The 18143-nt window shown below is 39.0% G+C and overlaps 2 protein-coding genes across 2 annotated transcripts; one reads left to right on the forward strand and one right to left on the reverse strand.

The window, feature by feature from the left end:
- Positions 1-2046: 2046 nt before the first annotated feature.
- LOC107626815 (putative protein FAR1-RELATED SEQUENCE 10) lies at positions 2047-2785 on the forward strand. Its single transcript, XM_016329711.1, has 2 exons — positions 2047-2133; positions 2252-2785. Exons 1-2 carry the CDS (start codon positions 2047-2049, stop codon positions 2783-2785), a joined length of 621 nt encoding a protein of 206 aa, XP_016185197.1.
- Positions 2786-9689: 6904 nt separating this feature from the next.
- LOC107624883 (uncharacterized) lies at positions 9690-10950 on the reverse strand. Its single transcript, XM_021115411.2, has 5 exons — positions 10936-10950; positions 10662-10835; positions 10169-10293; positions 9903-9978; positions 9690-9815 (listed from the first exon to the last, which is right to left on the reverse strand). Exons 1-5 carry the CDS (start codon positions 10948-10950, stop codon positions 9690-9692), a joined length of 516 nt encoding a protein of 171 aa, XP_020971070.1.
- Between the last annotated feature and the right edge of the window lie 7193 nt (positions 10951-18143).

The following is an 18143-nucleotide window of genomic DNA, read 5'->3' on the forward strand; positions in this document are numbered from 1 at the left end:
TTATTTTAAAATTCACCTAAGAAATAAGAAGTATTTTTTTTTTGTCTTATACATTACACAACACACCCACTCACACACACACTACTACTACTAACATGGGTTCTATATTCCTCACTGAGGATTCAAACCTAAGTGCAGCTCCCAGCGAGGCAGGTGATGCTGCCATTGTGTTAAAAACCAAATAATATTTATGTCAAAAAGCCCTTGGATTATATAAAAAAAACATACACATTTCACATTACATTCTTGGGGTTCCAGCTAAATTTGAAATTAATTAAACTTTAGGGTTTGTACTTAATTTAATTTGTTAATAATCTTAGGATTAGTTAGGGTTAGCTCTTACTTTTGTTTATGACATAGTAATAAGTTATAGGACACGTTTCAGGTACTCCAGTGTACTTTACTGGAGTACTGGAATGCCATCTACTTTTAGGTTATCAGTTATATATTTGTCTTGTAGTGAAGCATTAAAAGACTATATTAACCTCTGAAAATGATTTAAAATTACCCAATTGGTCAGCTAAAAATTCTTCAGAGCTTGCTTCTTGAATTTAAATCTTGCAACTTAAATAGCAAGATGCCAAGAAACTTTATTGGCTTATAATGTTGCCTGAGTTGGAAGAATGAGATCCTTAACCATGTTTGTGAGAACTCAATGTCCTCGCCTCTCCCCTGTTGTCCGCCGTTGATAAAGCAGAATCGACGAGAGTTGTTCTGATCTACTGCTACAGTTGTTCGGGGTTTTCGGCCTTCTCGACCTTCTCCTTACTATCTGAGTCGTTGTTCTGCACTTGGGGTTTTTTCTCTGCAGTTGCGAGAAAAGGTGGAAAGTGCGATTCAGCAGTCGGTAATGTGCATATTGCAAAAGTTTGCTCCATTGAAGGGCTTATCGAATGGTATGTTCCTTATTTTTGGCATTAATTTTTGTAGGAGGTGAATTTTTTAGGGCTAGATTTAAGGTATTCGAGCTAACCCATGGAGATTAAATGTGTTGGCAGTGTTCTGTTGGATTATTGACATGGTGTGTACCCAAAAAAATTGGATATGATCCTTTTAGATACATTAATTGATTCACGTTAAAGGATTATACTGGTGTGCAGTGGAGGATGGACATTGGCATTTAGTTAGAGTCATGTTCTATAGAGAAGCAATGGTAGAAGTTTTTTAGTTATTCAGCAAATAAATATTATTTTTTTTAATTTTTTACAATTGTTTTATTTTTATAAACTTAAATAAAGAGTTAGTTTATTTATTTATTCAGCACATAACTCTTTTTTAATTGCTAGGTTGAAAAGATTAAGAATAACTGCAAGTGATTTTAGTGGCATCAGTTATTTACTATCCATCTGGTCACCACTTTAAAAGAAAAAGTGTTAGTTTTTACCTCTCCAAATTTCAATTCCAATTGGTTGGTTAATATGCTTTACTGGTCTTCTGGTCTATTTGTTATTAGAAAATAGAATTGTCTTGTTTTACATTTGTTATGGAATTGGCTAAATGTCTATTTCTGAAGCCTTCATGCCAATTTAGTTGTTTAAACTTACAACAAATTTTGGTTTCACAATCACTATCAGTGAAGTTGAAGTACTTTTTGAGCTATTTAAGTGCATAAGCAATTTGGTTGTTCTTAAAGGACTAATAAGCAATTAACTATATAGAAAATTCATTTTTCTCCTAGTCTCAAATGTAGTTGTATTTATGACATTTATTTTGTGATCTTCATTTTGTTAAGATATATTAGGTGTGCTTTTTTATTTGTTGATATGAATGATCAAAGAGGGGTAGTTGTTTGTATAGGGTGAGTTTTTCCGATGATGATGTAGTGAGTGTAAAGAATTCCTGGAAGCATTGAAATTGGAGTAGAAGGTCTGCATTTCCTATGTTAACATGTTACAATAAGTTGCTTTGTTAACATGGTTGCATCAATTGGCCAGATTGTGACAGCGAGACTGGATATTATTGTTGCCTATGCAATTGTTGAAGTTCTTAGGAACCACAAGTGAGGGGATTATCTAGAAGAAGCAGTTGCTGCCTATTAGGAAACAGATGAACAACATAAATCATGAGCCGATATCGACATCAACCAATCGTGAATCGGCGATGCCAGACCCGGAGGACGGGCTTTTAAATGAGGTATATGATAGGGTAGAACTTGCATATTTGGATTGTATTAGTTTTTTGTCATTCTGAAGATGAATAGTATAAGTTAATATAAAATTGGGTTATCGTAGCATTGTTAATTGTTGTGCAGGAGACACTTTTTGACATGAGCATGTTAGGGAATGAAGCAGGGTTTCCGAATATGATGCAGACAGACATAAAGCTTCAATCTGCTCAGGTACCAAGTCATGTCAGTGTTGAAGATATGCTGAAGATGGAGTTCTGTACCGTTGGGGAAGCAAGAGAATTATACACGAGTTATAGTAAGCTAAAAGGTTTTGCAATAAGAAAGAGTAAGAGGGTAAAAAATGCCAAAGGAGAGATCGTTAGATACACTTTTGTTTGCAACAGACAAGGGTTTAGGCACAAGAAGTGGTTAGATAAGCTGGATAGGAAAAAAGAGCACAAGCCTATAACGCGATGCAGGTGTGTAGCAGAGATGAGGATAAAGAAGAATCATACTAATAGAAAATGGTTTGTTTCACAGTTTGGGGATGATCATAACCACACCCTACTCTCTGAAAGGTTTATTAGATATCTGCCTTCACACAAGAATATGTCTGATGTAGAAATTGCTCAAATGAATAGCATGAGGCAAGTTAGGATAAGTGTAAGACCCGGTTAATTAATGGCTAATTAACCCATGAATGAGAATTTATTCTAGAAAGCCAAAAATTTGATATTTATGGCTAAATGTGATAGAGGAGATTGAGACGAGAATTTCGGTACCAATTTTATAGAAAACGGACCAAGATTGGACCAAACGGGCTAAACCGGGCCAACCGGACCCAAAGTGGGCCCTTGACCCAACTAAACTAAACCAAAACCCTAGTTTTCAGCACTCTCTCTCCTCACAACACACTCAAACACGCTGAAATGGTGGAGAGGAAGGGAAGAACACTCTCTCAACTTCTTTCTCTCACTTGATCTTCAAACCACCATAACTTTTGATCTAGAGCTCCGATTGCCGCTCCGTTTGCAGCCACGCGTTCACCGCGGAGAGCTCTACAAAACTCATACAATTAATCTTGAGGTAAGCTACGTTTTACTGTTCGAAATTCCAGCCCTTGATTTCGAGTTTCATGAGCAAAAATGTTGAGATTGTGGGCTCTTTGATGTTATAGGACCCAACTCTCTTGAAGGAGAAGGTTAATCTTGTCTCCTTGGACCTTGGGTGTGGTAAGATTCTCAACCCTAGTGTAATTTGTTGTTCTATGAGGTTTGGGCATTGAGATGTTGTGTATGGGTATGATGATTGTGGCTTAGGTTGTGTATATGTGAATATTGGAGCTTGATTGGTGATTTTGGAAAGCTTGGAAGAGGGTTTTGTGTGACAAAATCTGTTCTTGGAGGTGTTGAGACCTTGAGAGCTTGAGGAAAAGTGGTTTGGAAGTGCTCCGGTTAAGCTTGGGAAATCGATTAAGGTATGGTCTCGGTTTCCCGTATCTAATATGTAATGTGGTAGGAAATACCTAGGCTAGAGGCCCTAAGATAGGCATTGAATTGATGATGTTGTTGAATGATTGAGATATATGGTGTGATCATATATGTGATTATGAATATTGATGCCTTGATTGTATGATATATGGGAAAATGCATGTTGTGATATATGCTTGATGAATGATTGAGGTTGAATTGATGGGTAGTACCATGTTAATGGTGAGTATGATGATGATTATGTATAATGATGGTTGATTGGAAATGGAATTATTGGAAATTGGGATGAGGAAGGATGTATGACATGATATTGTGTTTGTCCTTTAGCCATTTGATTGAGAAGTATTAAAATGGTTGGATGTGGTTTTGGAAATTTTGGTAAAATATCAATGTGTGAGTTGAGGATGGCTTGTTGTTGATTTTGGTACATTTTGAATGATTTCAAAGAAAAGGGTTGAAATTGGCATGTTTTGATTGATTTTGAAAAGAGTTGAAAGTGGCTTATTTTGAAAATGGCACTTTGTGGTTTTGAATGAAAATATGGTTTTTGGGCATACTTTGACGGGATATAACTTGGACTACAGATCTTTGATTTGCGCCAAATCTATTTAGAAATGAAATTGGATCCGGGATGTCCATGCCATTCGAAGAACGGGTGAAAAATGATTTAAAAAGAGAGAGTTATGACCGTCGGAAGATTGGGGGTTGAATCTGTGAATTCTGCAGCTTTTAACTTAGAAAATTTTTAGCAGAATGACCCCTCGCGCGTAGGCGCACTTGGCGCGTACGCGCCGTTCTTCGAGAAAGCAACATCCACGCGTGCGCGTTGTGTGCGCGGGCGCGTCGATGCGCTGCATCGAATGCCCATCCATTTTCCAGAGAGTTGTGCCAGTTTTGTGCCTGGGGCACAATGTATTCGCGCGTATGCGTGGCTGACGTGTGCGCGTCGTTTGGCTAATTTTCAACCCACGCGTTCGCGCGTATGACGCTTGCGCGTCGATGAGTTTTTAAGGCCATCCACGCGTGCGCGTGGAGTGCGCGTACGCGTGGCCCTGTTTTCATCCCAAAGTTGATTTTTGAGTTTTAAAAGCCAAATTTCATACTTCTAAGCCTCCGATCTCACCACTTATATCTTAAATCATTATGATATGCCTAGCATGAGGAAAAAGAGCTAGTGAATGTGGTAACTTGCGAGTGAAGCAAGGGGAAAATGAATGATCATTGAGGATCAAAGATGAAAATGTGCGATGCGGAGAATGGCGGTGGAAGTGCTTGTTATGCCATGGGCCGAAGGGCCATAATTGTTAATGAATTGGCTGGTTATGGATTTAACCGTGAGCCGGATGGCTAGATTATTGCCGTGTTACGGCGGAGCCATGTTTATGGCCAAGTATAAATGCATATATGCTGTTGATTGAATTGTGAATGTTTGCACTTCCACCATTGGAGATGAGGGTTTCCCTGGGTAGTAGCAATGGCTAGCCACCATGTGCTCCAGGTTGAGACTCGAAGCTCTGTTAACCCAATGTCGTAAGTGTGACCGGGCACTGTGAAAGGCCCGGATGAGCTCGCCCCCATAAATATTCACCAGTGATGGTGATGGATAAATATTCACCAGTGAGGGTGATGGATATGGATCATGATTATGATCAAGTTTATGATGAGTATAACTTGAGTTGGGGATGCACGACAGAGGGACAGTCCAATGGTTAGCTACCAGGACTTGTCGGGTTGGCTCTATAACCGACCGATGATATCATCAGCCACTAGGGACAGGCATGCATCATAAGCATACTACATGAATTGTTTGAAATTGCCTATTTGACTGCATATTACTTGCTAATTGTCTAAATGCCCTATCTGTTCCTATTTGTAAATCTCTTGTCTGATATAACTGTGTTTGCTATATTATACTCCTGTTGGTGGTTGGGAGGTCTGAAGGAATTGGAAAGGGAAGTATTAGTTAGACTGAAGGATCTTTAGTCAGTTGCCACTTACGGTTTAGCTTGTTTATAAGCTTTGATATTATCTGGAGGAAGTTCTAGGATTGCCTTCGGCTTTCCTCTATTATTATGTATTATATATGTGGAAGCTGTTACCATGCTGGGGACCTCTGGTTCTCACCCATGCGGATTTTGTGGTTTTCAGATGCAGGACGCGAGGCTTCTCGTTGAGGCATGCTGGAGACTTCTGGATTAGCGAAGATCCTTTGTTCTCGGGACTCTGTTTTGGTTTATATATCTTGTTTAGATACTTTTATCTCCATTAAATAATACAAACTGTGATGACTCCTTCTAGAGGGGATTTTGGAGAATAGGTTTTATGTATTTGTGTCCCTTTGGGTTTCCTTTGGGGTTTCCTTATTTTATTATATGTATATATTATTATGCTCGGACCGGTTATCTTCGCAGCCGGATTTTGAGTCTTGATATTCCCGTTTTTGACACTCCTTATATATATGATCTTGCGTTAGCTTATCCTTTGCTCGTTACGTTATCGATCGGAGTGTTGCGCGTTCGAGTTACGGTTTTTGTTTACCCCTTTTTCTACAAAGGCTCCTAGTTATAATCAATTATTCATACTACTATACGTACTAAATTTTTGTTTTAGAGGTCGTAATACCTTGCCATCTCTGAATTATGACTTAAGCATAAGTCTCTGTATGGTAGGGTGTTACAATAAGCATTCCAAAGATATACCAGTCATTTGCGATTCAGGTTGGGGGCTTTAACTTAGTATGATTTACTAAGCAAGAAATGCACAACGAGGTTCGAAGGCAACGTGCATTGCAGAACGGAGATGTAAACGCTGCACTGCGTTTTTTCGAACATGATGCCAGAAACGATGAGAAACTATTTTTGAGGTATGAGGTAGCAGCTGGTTCTCGTATGTGTGACATTATATGGAGTGATGGTCGAAGCCAGAAAGATTATAAGGCGTTCGATGACGTCCTCGTCTTTGATGCGACGTATGGGAGGAACAAGTATAACCTTCTTGTCATTTTTTTGTCCGGGGTTAATCACCATAGTCAGACATGCGTGCTTGCAGCAGCAATGGTTTCATGTGAGTCACAGGATTCGTACAAATGGGTGCTGAGACGGTTTATGGAATGCTTGCGGGGAAAGGCCCCGAAGGCAGTTATAACTGATGGGGATCCTTCTATGAGGCTAGCTATTATGCATGTTTTTCCAAATGCTCATCACAGACTTTGCGCGTGGCACCTACTATGGAATGCCACTACTCATGTCTCACAACCACGTTTCACCCAATTATTCAAACAGTACATGCTCGCTGACATAGAGGTTGGTGAATTTAAAATGCAATGGGAGGCGATGGTTGACGAGTGTGGTGTTCGAGAGGTTGAATGGGTGATGGACCTCTATAGAAAGTTGTCATGGGCCACCGCATACATACAGGACAGATTCTTTGCAGGTTTAAGGACAACCTCTCAGTGCGAGTCGTTGCATGCTAAGTTGGGTGGGTTTGTGGAGAGTAGATATGGGATATTGTACTTTGTTACAAATTTTCAAAGGTGTGTTAATTTCCTTAGAGACAAGGAGGAGGAGCTTGACTTTCGTTCCTTTTATGGTACCCCGGTGCTTCAAACACAGTTCCCAGAGATTGAGAGGTCAGCGGCAATCCTGTATACTCGTGAACTTTTTTATAGATTTCGAGAGTCCCTAAAGCGTGCCGTTAGATTTTACATTGTCAACCGCCAGGATTGTGAAAATGGATGTTGCTATGTAATACAGAAGTATCGCCGACCGGAGTCAACCTGGCAAGTCTTGCACTAGCCATACAATAGAACCTTTCAATGTAATTGCCGCAGGATAGAGTCATATGGGATCCCTTGTGTTCACATAATTGTAGTTCTGGTTGGTATTGATATCGGTTCTTTGCCAGAGACTCTGGTCCTCAAAAGGTGGTGCAAAAATGCCAAGAACAATGTGACTTCCGTTAGACATGTTACTGAAACGGGTGATGTTGTATCCCAGTACCGTAGCAGACTTGGTGCATTTGTAGGCCAATGTAAGCGTTTTGCCAAGTTCGCTTTTCTAAGGGACGAGGACTACAAGGTATTTAGTGAAAAATGGCACGAGATGCTATCATGTTGGAGGTCAAGAATGGGTTGCGTGTGACCCCAAATGTGAATCCACACCTTAACGGTGAGGGGGTGGTGGGATAAATGATCCGGTCCGTGTCTGAACAAAAGGCACTGGCAGAGAAAACGTTTCTCAGGTAACAAAGGGACCAAAGAAGAGAAAAGGCAGTGCCTGCAGGAAACTGGGTCATCGCCGAACTCGCTGCCCCAGTGTGCCTGCCCTGCGACAGGGATGTCGTGGATCGCTACCGGTTCCTGAGGGTTGCCAGGCTCAACTTCAGGTTAGAACCATATGTTGTGTGTCATTTATAATTCATGTGATTTTTAGGGTGGTCATGATATTTTTCAAACTTTGAATGATCAATGATAACCTAATTAAGACATGCCATATGTGAGTAGATCCCGAAACAAGTAGCTGATAAAATAAAGTTGAACTTGATAAAATTGTTGAATTTAGGTAGATCTTCACAATTGTTCATCAAACAAATAGCATCATTATTTCATGAGGATGTAACATGTCAAACAGGGTAGAAGCATCATCAAAGTATAAATAGTTACCGAGCTATTCACTAAGTAGGAGAAGCATAAATGTATGAATTTATGAATGTCAATATAGGCAATTCAAGCTCTTAGGGGTAGAGGCATATGTTTTCTGTGAAATCAATTAATCATATTGGGAGGATTCATTAATATTAGGAGCGGTTTCTTTTGTCAGATCTGGATCCACAAAGAATTCAAATCCATTAAGAATTCAAATCCATTAGAATTTAAGTTGGAAACATTTTATTTACAACCTGACTTGCCTCTTTTTACTTTGTGCAGGCGACACCGTCACAGACAACTCGACAAGAGCACTCGACTTTTTTTGCCTCTAAACTTGCTACAGGTTATGTAAGTGCCAATATTGTCCTGTAACTATTTATTGACTTATGCCACGCATTTTGTTTAGATTTCCATCAGTAGATTTGCTATTTGTGGGCAAGCACCATAATCTTTACAAACATAAATGTAAATTGCAGCAGGAATTGCAGATGGGCGCGGGCACGAGGAAGAGGAAACTGAGGGTTGAACTTCCAAACACATTCCTGCAATTCATGTCATAAGAGGATAGCATAGATAGATAGACTTGTAACGGCTTTAATTATTCCTCTAAGTGTAGTAGATTATTTTTAAAGTTTACCTAGTGAGTGGCCAGCCACCAACCATGTTGTGTAATTGAAACTAGCGCAAGAACACTTTGTTTGACTATGTTGGGTTGTTATGAAATATCCTCTTCTGGTAACAACTTCGTTTTGTTACATTGGCTTCTTAGCATCCTATAACATGTGGGCAAATTTATAGAATTTTTTTTAAAGCACCGTGTGTAATAATTAATATGTTGTCTTGTTAGCTGATGCATAGTTTACTCCTGTAGGGCAGCACGTAACCAAGAAAGAAACGATGGAGTAGTGGCAATATATCTTGACCAGTATATTGAGTATCAATATATCCTGGGCAGTGCACAATCTCTTTGGGACAAAACCTGATTAAAACACTCACCACACATGCAACTTTAAAAAAAAATCATTATGAGAAATGAAAAACTGATCATGCAAGCTGACTAATATAGATTCATACATAGGGAAACTATTTGCAACCGGACTTCCACCCGGATAATACAAGCTAAGTAGTTAGACATTAAAGTCTGGAATTAGCAATATATAACAACAACAACTAACTTCAAAATATATGGACCTTGTTAATGGTTCCCACTTACATTCTTCAACAAGTCATCATGCAAGTTAACTATAACAGGTGCATACATAGTTAGACCATTTGCAACCCAGGTGGGTGCATATCCAATGTCGACCACCGGGATAATACAAGTAGAGTAAAAATACTAAAGTCTGGAATTAGCAATATTTAATAGCAACAAGTAATTTCAAAATATTTGGGCCCTGTAAATGGTTCCCAATTTCATTCATATATAAGCATGTAAATAGAGTAGTAATTAGGGGAGGAACGGGAGACTACGCCACACTGTCTCCGCCTTGAGGTCCACAAGAGCCTTAAGCTCACTGTAGTCAGATGCGACAATCCTAATTGCTGTTTTCATCCTCAATGTGGCCTCATCACCCTGCGAAATATATATATATAGTTAAGTGGTAATATCACCAAGGCCAACTTAATTTCCATAAACCTATAACGATGACGGTGTTCTTACCAGGTTGCCTAGGATAGCTGGGGAGAATCGGCCATTGTGAGACATCCACCAGATGCACCATATTCCAGATTCATCTCTATCCAATGAAAATTGTCACAGCCATAAACGAGTGAGATAAAAGGCATACAGTCTGCCACAATATTTAAAATTATGTTTCCAACAGTTTGGTTTGTGGGGTGTGGTTTTGGATTGTATCAAGTATGAAAAAGTGTGTACAAACTAATTATGTGAGAGAAAAATTGCAGAGACATCATAGAATGACTTACGCGCCTAGCCTGCTAGGAATGCTCATGGGGTATTCCATGCGTCCCCAGGAGTTTGGATATGGCGAAACGTGTTTAAAGTTGGGCAGATTCGGCTCAAGTTTGAAAATGTTCCCGATGACAGCCATCTGCAATTCTTATCACCATGGAAAGCATATAAAATTCAGAAGAAAGAGTTGCACGATAATTAAATATACTGTGTACAAAATGCTATGTGGGTTATGTACTATAAGGCGCATGTTGCGCTCACGCCTGGGAACGGACTCCATGCTTATGCAAACATCAAGAGCATAAACAGAAGGTCTCTTCACATCCAACAATAGCATGTACCAAGTCTCAGGTGGCTCGCAAATGGGTACAAAGACATGTTCAAGCGAGCAGCAAAATACAACATCAGTTAAAATATATCCATATTGTGTGTGAATGCCGGATTTCTAACGAGTTAATGATAAACTTGGAGCAATTATGGAGAGACGATAACTTGAATATTTCTTACATGCTCAAGTTCTTGAGTTGGTGGCATCCAGCATCTCGCATAGCTCTCTATTACATGTTCCATCGGAGTTTGGAATAAGAGCTCGACGGCAAATGTTAACGGGAAGAACCAGCAATGGGGCACAGGGTTTGCCTTGGCCTGAAGCGAGGAAAGCATTGCAACAGTGTTGACGACCTACATATTTCAAGTGTCTTAGCTTTGAACTGTGAAGTTTTTCACTCAAATACTGTTGTTATTTAGGGGAGAGTATTAAGTCAAGTTCAAAAGGTATTACATCAAAGTGGGGCATGCATTCGAGCCTAAGGGATAAGAACTTTCCGCGAGGCAGGGTTAGCTCGTAATGCTTAAATAAGTTCTCTGTTTCCCTGGAAGGACAACAAACATGAACATGGATTTTGTTTGAATCCTGGAGATATATGATCAAACCTGAAACAACTGTTGAGTGTGTTCTAGTTTTGTAGATTGTAATCTCATTTCTTCATTTTTGGAAAATATATACGTCCCAAGGCGGCACTCATCCCTAGTCAGTCTCATATCGGCAGTGGGCCTGAACCACATGGCAAAATTTTGCGTTGGAAACATTTGAAGTGATTAGCATTGAAACTACACAGTGTATCTGCATAATAAAGAGTTTGAACCCAACAGTGAAATGCAATCATCCACAGGGTTAAGCACAGGGGTAATGTTACGTGACTTGCCTTAGGGATGTGGTAAACCGGGTTTTCCATGTTCGGCGCCGGAATGCATCCCCAACCCCCCCTTCCAGCATGCCAAAACAGAGGTTGTCTCTGCGGCACCGTGTTGGATTGGGTCTTGGGAGGAGAGCCCATGGATGCATTGTCAAGGACGGTTGCAGCCACCTCCGCGCTCGACAACCGCGGCATCTTCGAACGCCTCGGACCTAGCTCGGAAGAGGCATAGAGATCACAGAGCCGAGTTGTACTCTCGAAATCCCCTCCAACCTTTGTTCTCTGAAAAAAAAAAAACAAGATAAGCTAGTGTTCTGTTAGCAACCAGCGCCGAATAGGAAAAATTTTTCATTCGATTATGTACATTCAAGGCATCATTGACGGGTGAACACCAACTCGAGAGGTTCCGATTGGAAAGGCTTCCTGGGTTGGGGTATTGCAAGGGGGCTGATTTAGGCCAAATAACATTTGGCCCACGGTACCAAAAAAAAATCATGGTTCACACAAATTAATAAAAAATTGTGTTTTTTGCATTCGACTATTTACTAAAGGCCTATCAGATACTTATCACTCTTATTTGTGTTTGTAAGCGTGTTTTTAAATTCACATGTCATCAGCATCTATTTTTTTCGAGACATGGTATCAACATTTAATAGTTATTAGCAGACTACGAAAAAATAAATAATAAATAGTAATGGTAAATATTTTCTAACATAAGAAAATAATGATAATCTCATAACACCGTTAATAATTATTATTTTGTCTAATTAAAGATTAACATTAAGTGGATATTGATTCATAATTATATATATATATATATATATATATATATATATAAATAATTGTCTTACTCATGAGATTTAACTAATTAAGTTTCGAACGTTCTACCAATGTGATTTATTTTATGGTAATTTACGTCTATTTGTTTTTTTGGGTTATAATTTATGTATATGTATATATACAAACAATAAAATCGGCCATAGTTTTATCTTTCCCAAAGAAAAGCCCAGATATATTTAGAGGCATCACATTAAAAATATAGTACATGGGTATTTCCCAAGTGGGCCAACGCACCTCTAGCCCAAGGGTTTTGATTTAATCAGAGCCATCAAGTAGGGGTGTTTGGTTTGCGATTTGGTTCAATTTTTTGGTAAAAAGTCATCCGATCCAATGTTATCTTAATTATGCGGTTCGGTTTGGTTCCGTTTTTCATTAAAACCATCCGAACCAGACCAAACTAATTAATATGGTTTGGTTTGATTCGGTTTTTTCGGTTTTTCAATTAATTTCAGAAAAAAAGAGTCTAAAAATTGCATGAACAGTTAGAGTCATGACTCTGTACACTTCCGTTCAACACATTCCTAATTTCATGTATTGAATGGAATTGGAATTCTGTACACAATGAACATAGTAACACATAAAAATATAATATTTCTGAATGTAGCACTTATGATTTATGAGTAGTTACTATTCATATATATCATAGTCTTCCAAGTTGCAGTGTTTTCCATCATCTAAGTTATAAGAGCAAAATACATTTTAGGAGGAAAAATACATTCAACAAATATATTCAACAAATCCATTCAATAAATATATTCAATAATCAATAAGCCAATAACTATTTCACAGTCATAGCATTGCAGATTAAATAATAATCAAATATATTGAACAATAATCAAATAAAATAGATTAAACAGAAGCACAACAAATTAAAATTATTAACAATTTTGTAGCAAAAATGGCAGGAACAGATGGAACAATAATCAACCTGAACTGAATCAAGAGGAATCAAGAAATACAACCAAACTAATTCCAAAAATTCTGCAAAAATGGTGCACCAATTCCAAACTGAATCAAGAAATAGAACTATACAAAATCAGTAATACAACCAAATTAATTCCAAAAATTTTCATTTTGTGCACCAATTCCACAGATTCTTCCTCTTTCACCTTTTCCTTTCCTGCATTAACATTGAATAAACAAAAAGTTCTGAATCAACCCTAAACCAGAATTACCTTAAATCAAACAGAACAAAAGGTTCAGAATTAAGAAACAAAATCAGAATCAACAACTCAACCATAGAATCAAGAAAAAGCCTTGTTCATTATAAATTAGAATCAATTAGAAGATTAAACTAGAACAAAAAAAAATCAACCTGAGACTTAAGCTCTATTACAGAGGACAACGGAGGTACAGGATGGTGAGACGGCGGCAGCGATGAACAAAAAACCAGAAATGGAAGGACAACACTACTTCAATGACGGAGAAGAAGAGACTGGACAGACAACACGGCTTCAACGATGAACGAGAGACGGGCGACGAACGGTGGGGGCTTCAGCTGCGTCTGGTGCGTGCTGTTGCGGTTTGTCGAGGACGACGACGTTTGCTGGTTCGTGGAGGAGATGACTGCTAGAGACATGGTGGGTGGAGCCGTCGAGGATGAGGGAGAGGGAGAGAAAAGGGCCGCGCTGCAGTGATGGTGTTGTTCGGCGGCGTGGATGGTGGAGATGAAAGAGGAGGTTCGGTGCTGAGATTCAACGCTAGATAGGCTCAGAGAGGGCTTGAGGGAGTTAGGGTTCCTGGTAGGGGTGGCTGCGGCTAGTTTAGGGGAATTGTGAAGGGAGGCTGCTTTTATATTAGGGTTTTTTTATAAAACTGATTCAGTTCAGTTTGGTTAGGATTTTCTCTATCAAAATCGAAAACCGAACTGAATCGCAAAAACTGCAAAAATTCAAATTTTTCGGTTTATTTGGTTTTTGGTTTGTTCGGTTATCGATTTTTTTGGTTCGGTTGATCAGTTTTGTTCGAATTGGATCAGTTTTGAACACCCCTACCATCAAGGGAATGGTCATCAAAATTAGGCCAAGTCAAAATTCAAATCATGGACATAAAAGGAAAAAGGGTGTGGGGATATATGTTACACTGCGGACTATTAAATTAGAAAGGGGCCTTGCTTTGATAAACAATGGGTTTGCCTTCCATCTTTTAAATCACTAAAGTCCCATAATACCAACTGCACTTTGAAAAAATTCATAAAAAATTTCAAGTTGATGTGTGCGTTGGGTTTTTTTTTGTTTGCCTTCTTTTGGGTAGTCAAGCATGTGCGGCGGTTACAATGGGGTAACTTGCCTTTAAAGGATTTTTCATTGGATTTGAGGTTTACACCCCCGGGGCACAATAGAATCGTAGTACTCATGGGCGCAGGTTTGATACGTCACCACACAAAGCTGCGTATACCAGGGCAGGGGATCATGTTTCAATTGCCGATGAGCTTGTTATCCGTGATCAACTCTATAATCTCAAAATTTTCTTATCTAGGAATAGAGATAAATATATTTATGCTTAGAAAAACATTATTCGAAAAGTTCACCTGTACAGTAGCATTGCATGGTGTTAGTGGATCATCCTTGGACTCGTTCCACATTTTCGGACCCCACGCGACCAGTAAAGGCTTGTTGGTGCTTCGGTCGGGATTAGTGTTGCACTGGTGGAGATAATGGGTGTTGAAGAAAGATGGTCAAGTAGCACGAGGTCATCCTCTGAACCTGAAGAATCCGGGACAACAACGTCCAAGCTCAAGTTTGTGATGGGGTCACCCAAGATTCCCTTACCTTTTTGTGAACTGGTTAGCTGATGGGTGAACATCTGACCAGGTGCTCCAATGTTGCTATTGTTCAAAACAACCACATCAGCGGTGGCAACACATCCAGGAGTGTTTGGCGGCTGTGCTATTTTCTTGTCTGTGGCTTCATCCTGGACTTGAACCTTAGGAGTAAGTATCATCTGAAACGTCTCCTCCTTCTTACATAAAGTGGGTAGCATCATCTTGATATACACAATGAGAGCCTCCGTTTGGGTGGCCCGAACATCAAGCATTGCAACCGACTGCTCGATGGCCATCAAACGTGCTTTAATGCTCTGAAAGGGTAACAGCTCAAAAGTTCATGCCTTCATTTTATTAATTTAGATCAAAATAAAATCGTTTCTTTTCGGGCAACAAAGGTTTCAGATCAACAACCGACCTCGGTCGGAGCTTGTGGGGGGGGGGGCTTATACGCAGAAGGCGGAATGAACTCTTCAACTAGAATGCCAGACTGCGACGCCACATTAAGGAGGGGCTACAAAAACAAAGGCCACGCATGAGCACTGGTTTTGATTGCTTAGGGTCACAAAGCTGTTGGCAGTGATAGAGATAGTTCAAAATACAAACTTACCACGTCCATGGTTAGGTCAAGATTCAAGGCGTTCGTGTCATAGTCATCATTTTTCCAATTGGCTTCGTCCATGTTGCGAGGAGGTTGAAGCCTGAATCCATACATATGCAACGATCAATTCCATCACCCAATTAGGGAAGTAATTTAAAAATATGAAACTCGCATCGGCGGATGTTCCCACCAACCTTTTTTTTTAGGCAAGGTTATCAATGTCACAGAGGTTACTTACTATGATGTTAGGCAGGGCTGCTCCGGATCATTCCCGACGGAGTCCGACGCTTCCATTTGTGTTGCTGGACGTTCTACTACAAAGGAGGATGTGCAATAGAAATAGAAAGATATTTGGAAGGGAAGCCTTTTCGGCAGAATAGGGATCCTTTTTTCACTTAATTTCATTGCTTTTAGAGACATAAGGCCAATCTGATGTGACCGATACTTTGGGTAATCATGATGATTTGCTGCTTTGGTAATCCACTGCAGGAGCATTAAATGCTTTCGGCTCAATGTGCCAAGGGTTTGAAACTAAATTTTGACAATGTTTGAGCAGATCCTTGCATTGCCAAACTATATACCAAACATCTTTATGGCATGCCTCTTTATAGACCCTAATGGCCATGAAACACCATTAGATCATGTACGTTAAGAGTAAGCATTTTACCATGGATAACAAGAAATAGTGGCAACAATAGCAAGAAGAAATATTTTAGATTAGATAATAACAAAAAAATTTTGTTTCAAGTTATCTTAGATAATATCATAAAAATTTTGTCTCATGTTATCTGCAGTACTAATGTGAGCACTATTTTCGGCCTACAAATAGATGAATACATAACTAACTTTAAACATATATAGACTCCAAATAAATTAGTGCAAAACTTTTGTGGCTTAGTAAGCTAGGGGGTCATCTAAAGTGAGAGTGTCTACATAGGGTCATCTAAATTGAGTGTCTACAGTTGATCATTATTGAAGGCTCAAAATTTTTTTACATTTATAGCTTTACTTTGACAAAATTTACTAATCGAGCTCTTCCTTAGCATATTCAAATAGACTTCTTTGGACGACTATGTACGATTCATCATACTTATACAGTTCTTTTATATTCACGGAACATAAACTTTAAATTCTGTCTTTAAACACTTCCAACAAGTAATGAAAATAATCTGTGATATGTTTTAAATATAATGTTAAATTTAGTTTTTAATTTATATATATGGTTTTTTCTAGCATAAGAATAAAATTTTTAAATTTTACCAAAAGAATTTTTTGTAAGAATAAATAATTTGGATGAGTTAAATTTAAAAACTTTAAAATCACATTTTTACAGAGAAATTTTTTTTAAAAATAATTAAATTTTTTAAATAAACCAGTTGAATACTGTACTGTTAATATATTTTGTATTTAATTTGGCCCCTCTCTAATAAAAATTTTTGATCCGCCACAGGCTCAATAGCAGTTATCTTTACTTACTTAACAAATAGAATTTCTACTGACAATTTTTTTAAGCATAATAGGTCAATAACAATCACCTCTATTAATTTTAAAAATAGAAAATTCAGAACTCTGTTACGCTACAGAATAATAATAATAAAAATAATCATCTACATAAAAATTAGAATAGCCATCCGTATACCTACTAACATTACCATCTTAAATTGACCATTAAAATAGAAGAACGAAAAAAAGAATAAACAGAAGAAATAAATACTGTGGTGAAAGATAGTTGTGCATACTAGCCATGACGAAAGCGGCATTGTTGTGATGCATGGTGCTCAAATCATCGAAGAAGTTAACCATGCTTGGATCCGAAGAAGAAGAAGAGAATGGTGGTTTTCGTTGGTGAGAAGATGTTTGAAAGAATGGGAGAAAGCAAAGCCAATTCAGATGCGAGGCACGAAAATAGCGGCAACAACGTAAGGCTGAGCATCAAAGGTCGAGGCGCATCAGACTGACCGGCAAAAGGGATGACGAGGGAGGTTCATTTCGTAGTGCTTGAACAGCACCTCGGTTGCGCTATGAGACACAGCGGTGTACAGAGGAGTCTGGTCAATAACTGGGTTGTGACAGTTAGCATGCCATAACACATGAAACCAACTAAGAGACTTGGTAAATCTCTTTATCTCAGCTCGTCGTTATTCCCGAAAATATACGTTGCTAAGCGACATTCATCCATTCATAGGCCCATGTCAACTGTTGGCCTGAACCACATGTTGTATTGCTGGAAGAAAAAATTAGGTTATCCGGTTAGTTTGTCGAAGACATGAAGTTTGTATTGAAACTGAAACGAGAAGGATAACAACTTGCCTGTGGTATGCAGTACACTGCTGACTCCTGGGTCGCCACAGGGACACGTCCCCGACCACCCCAAGGTGATCTTCGGATGAACGGATGCCTAAATTTAGGAGTCTTGTAGTGCCCCAATAGTACGTCCAGTGTTGGAGGTGGCGACGAAGTTATCCCAGCAATTTCGATCCCAGCAAACCTTGGAATCTGAGGAGATCATGAAGAGGGTGGAGTTGGGGTGTACGGATCATACATGGGGGTCGTCGAATCAGGTAAGCTTCCCCGAACTCGTAACTGCA

Source organism: Arachis ipaensis, chromosome B2, assembly GCF_059453495.1.
Source record: "Arachis ipaensis isolate K30076 ecotype BB chromosome B2, ASM5945349v1, whole genome shotgun sequence".
In the NCBI taxonomy this organism is placed as follows: Eukaryota; Viridiplantae; Streptophyta; class Magnoliopsida; order Fabales; family Fabaceae; genus Arachis; species Arachis ipaensis.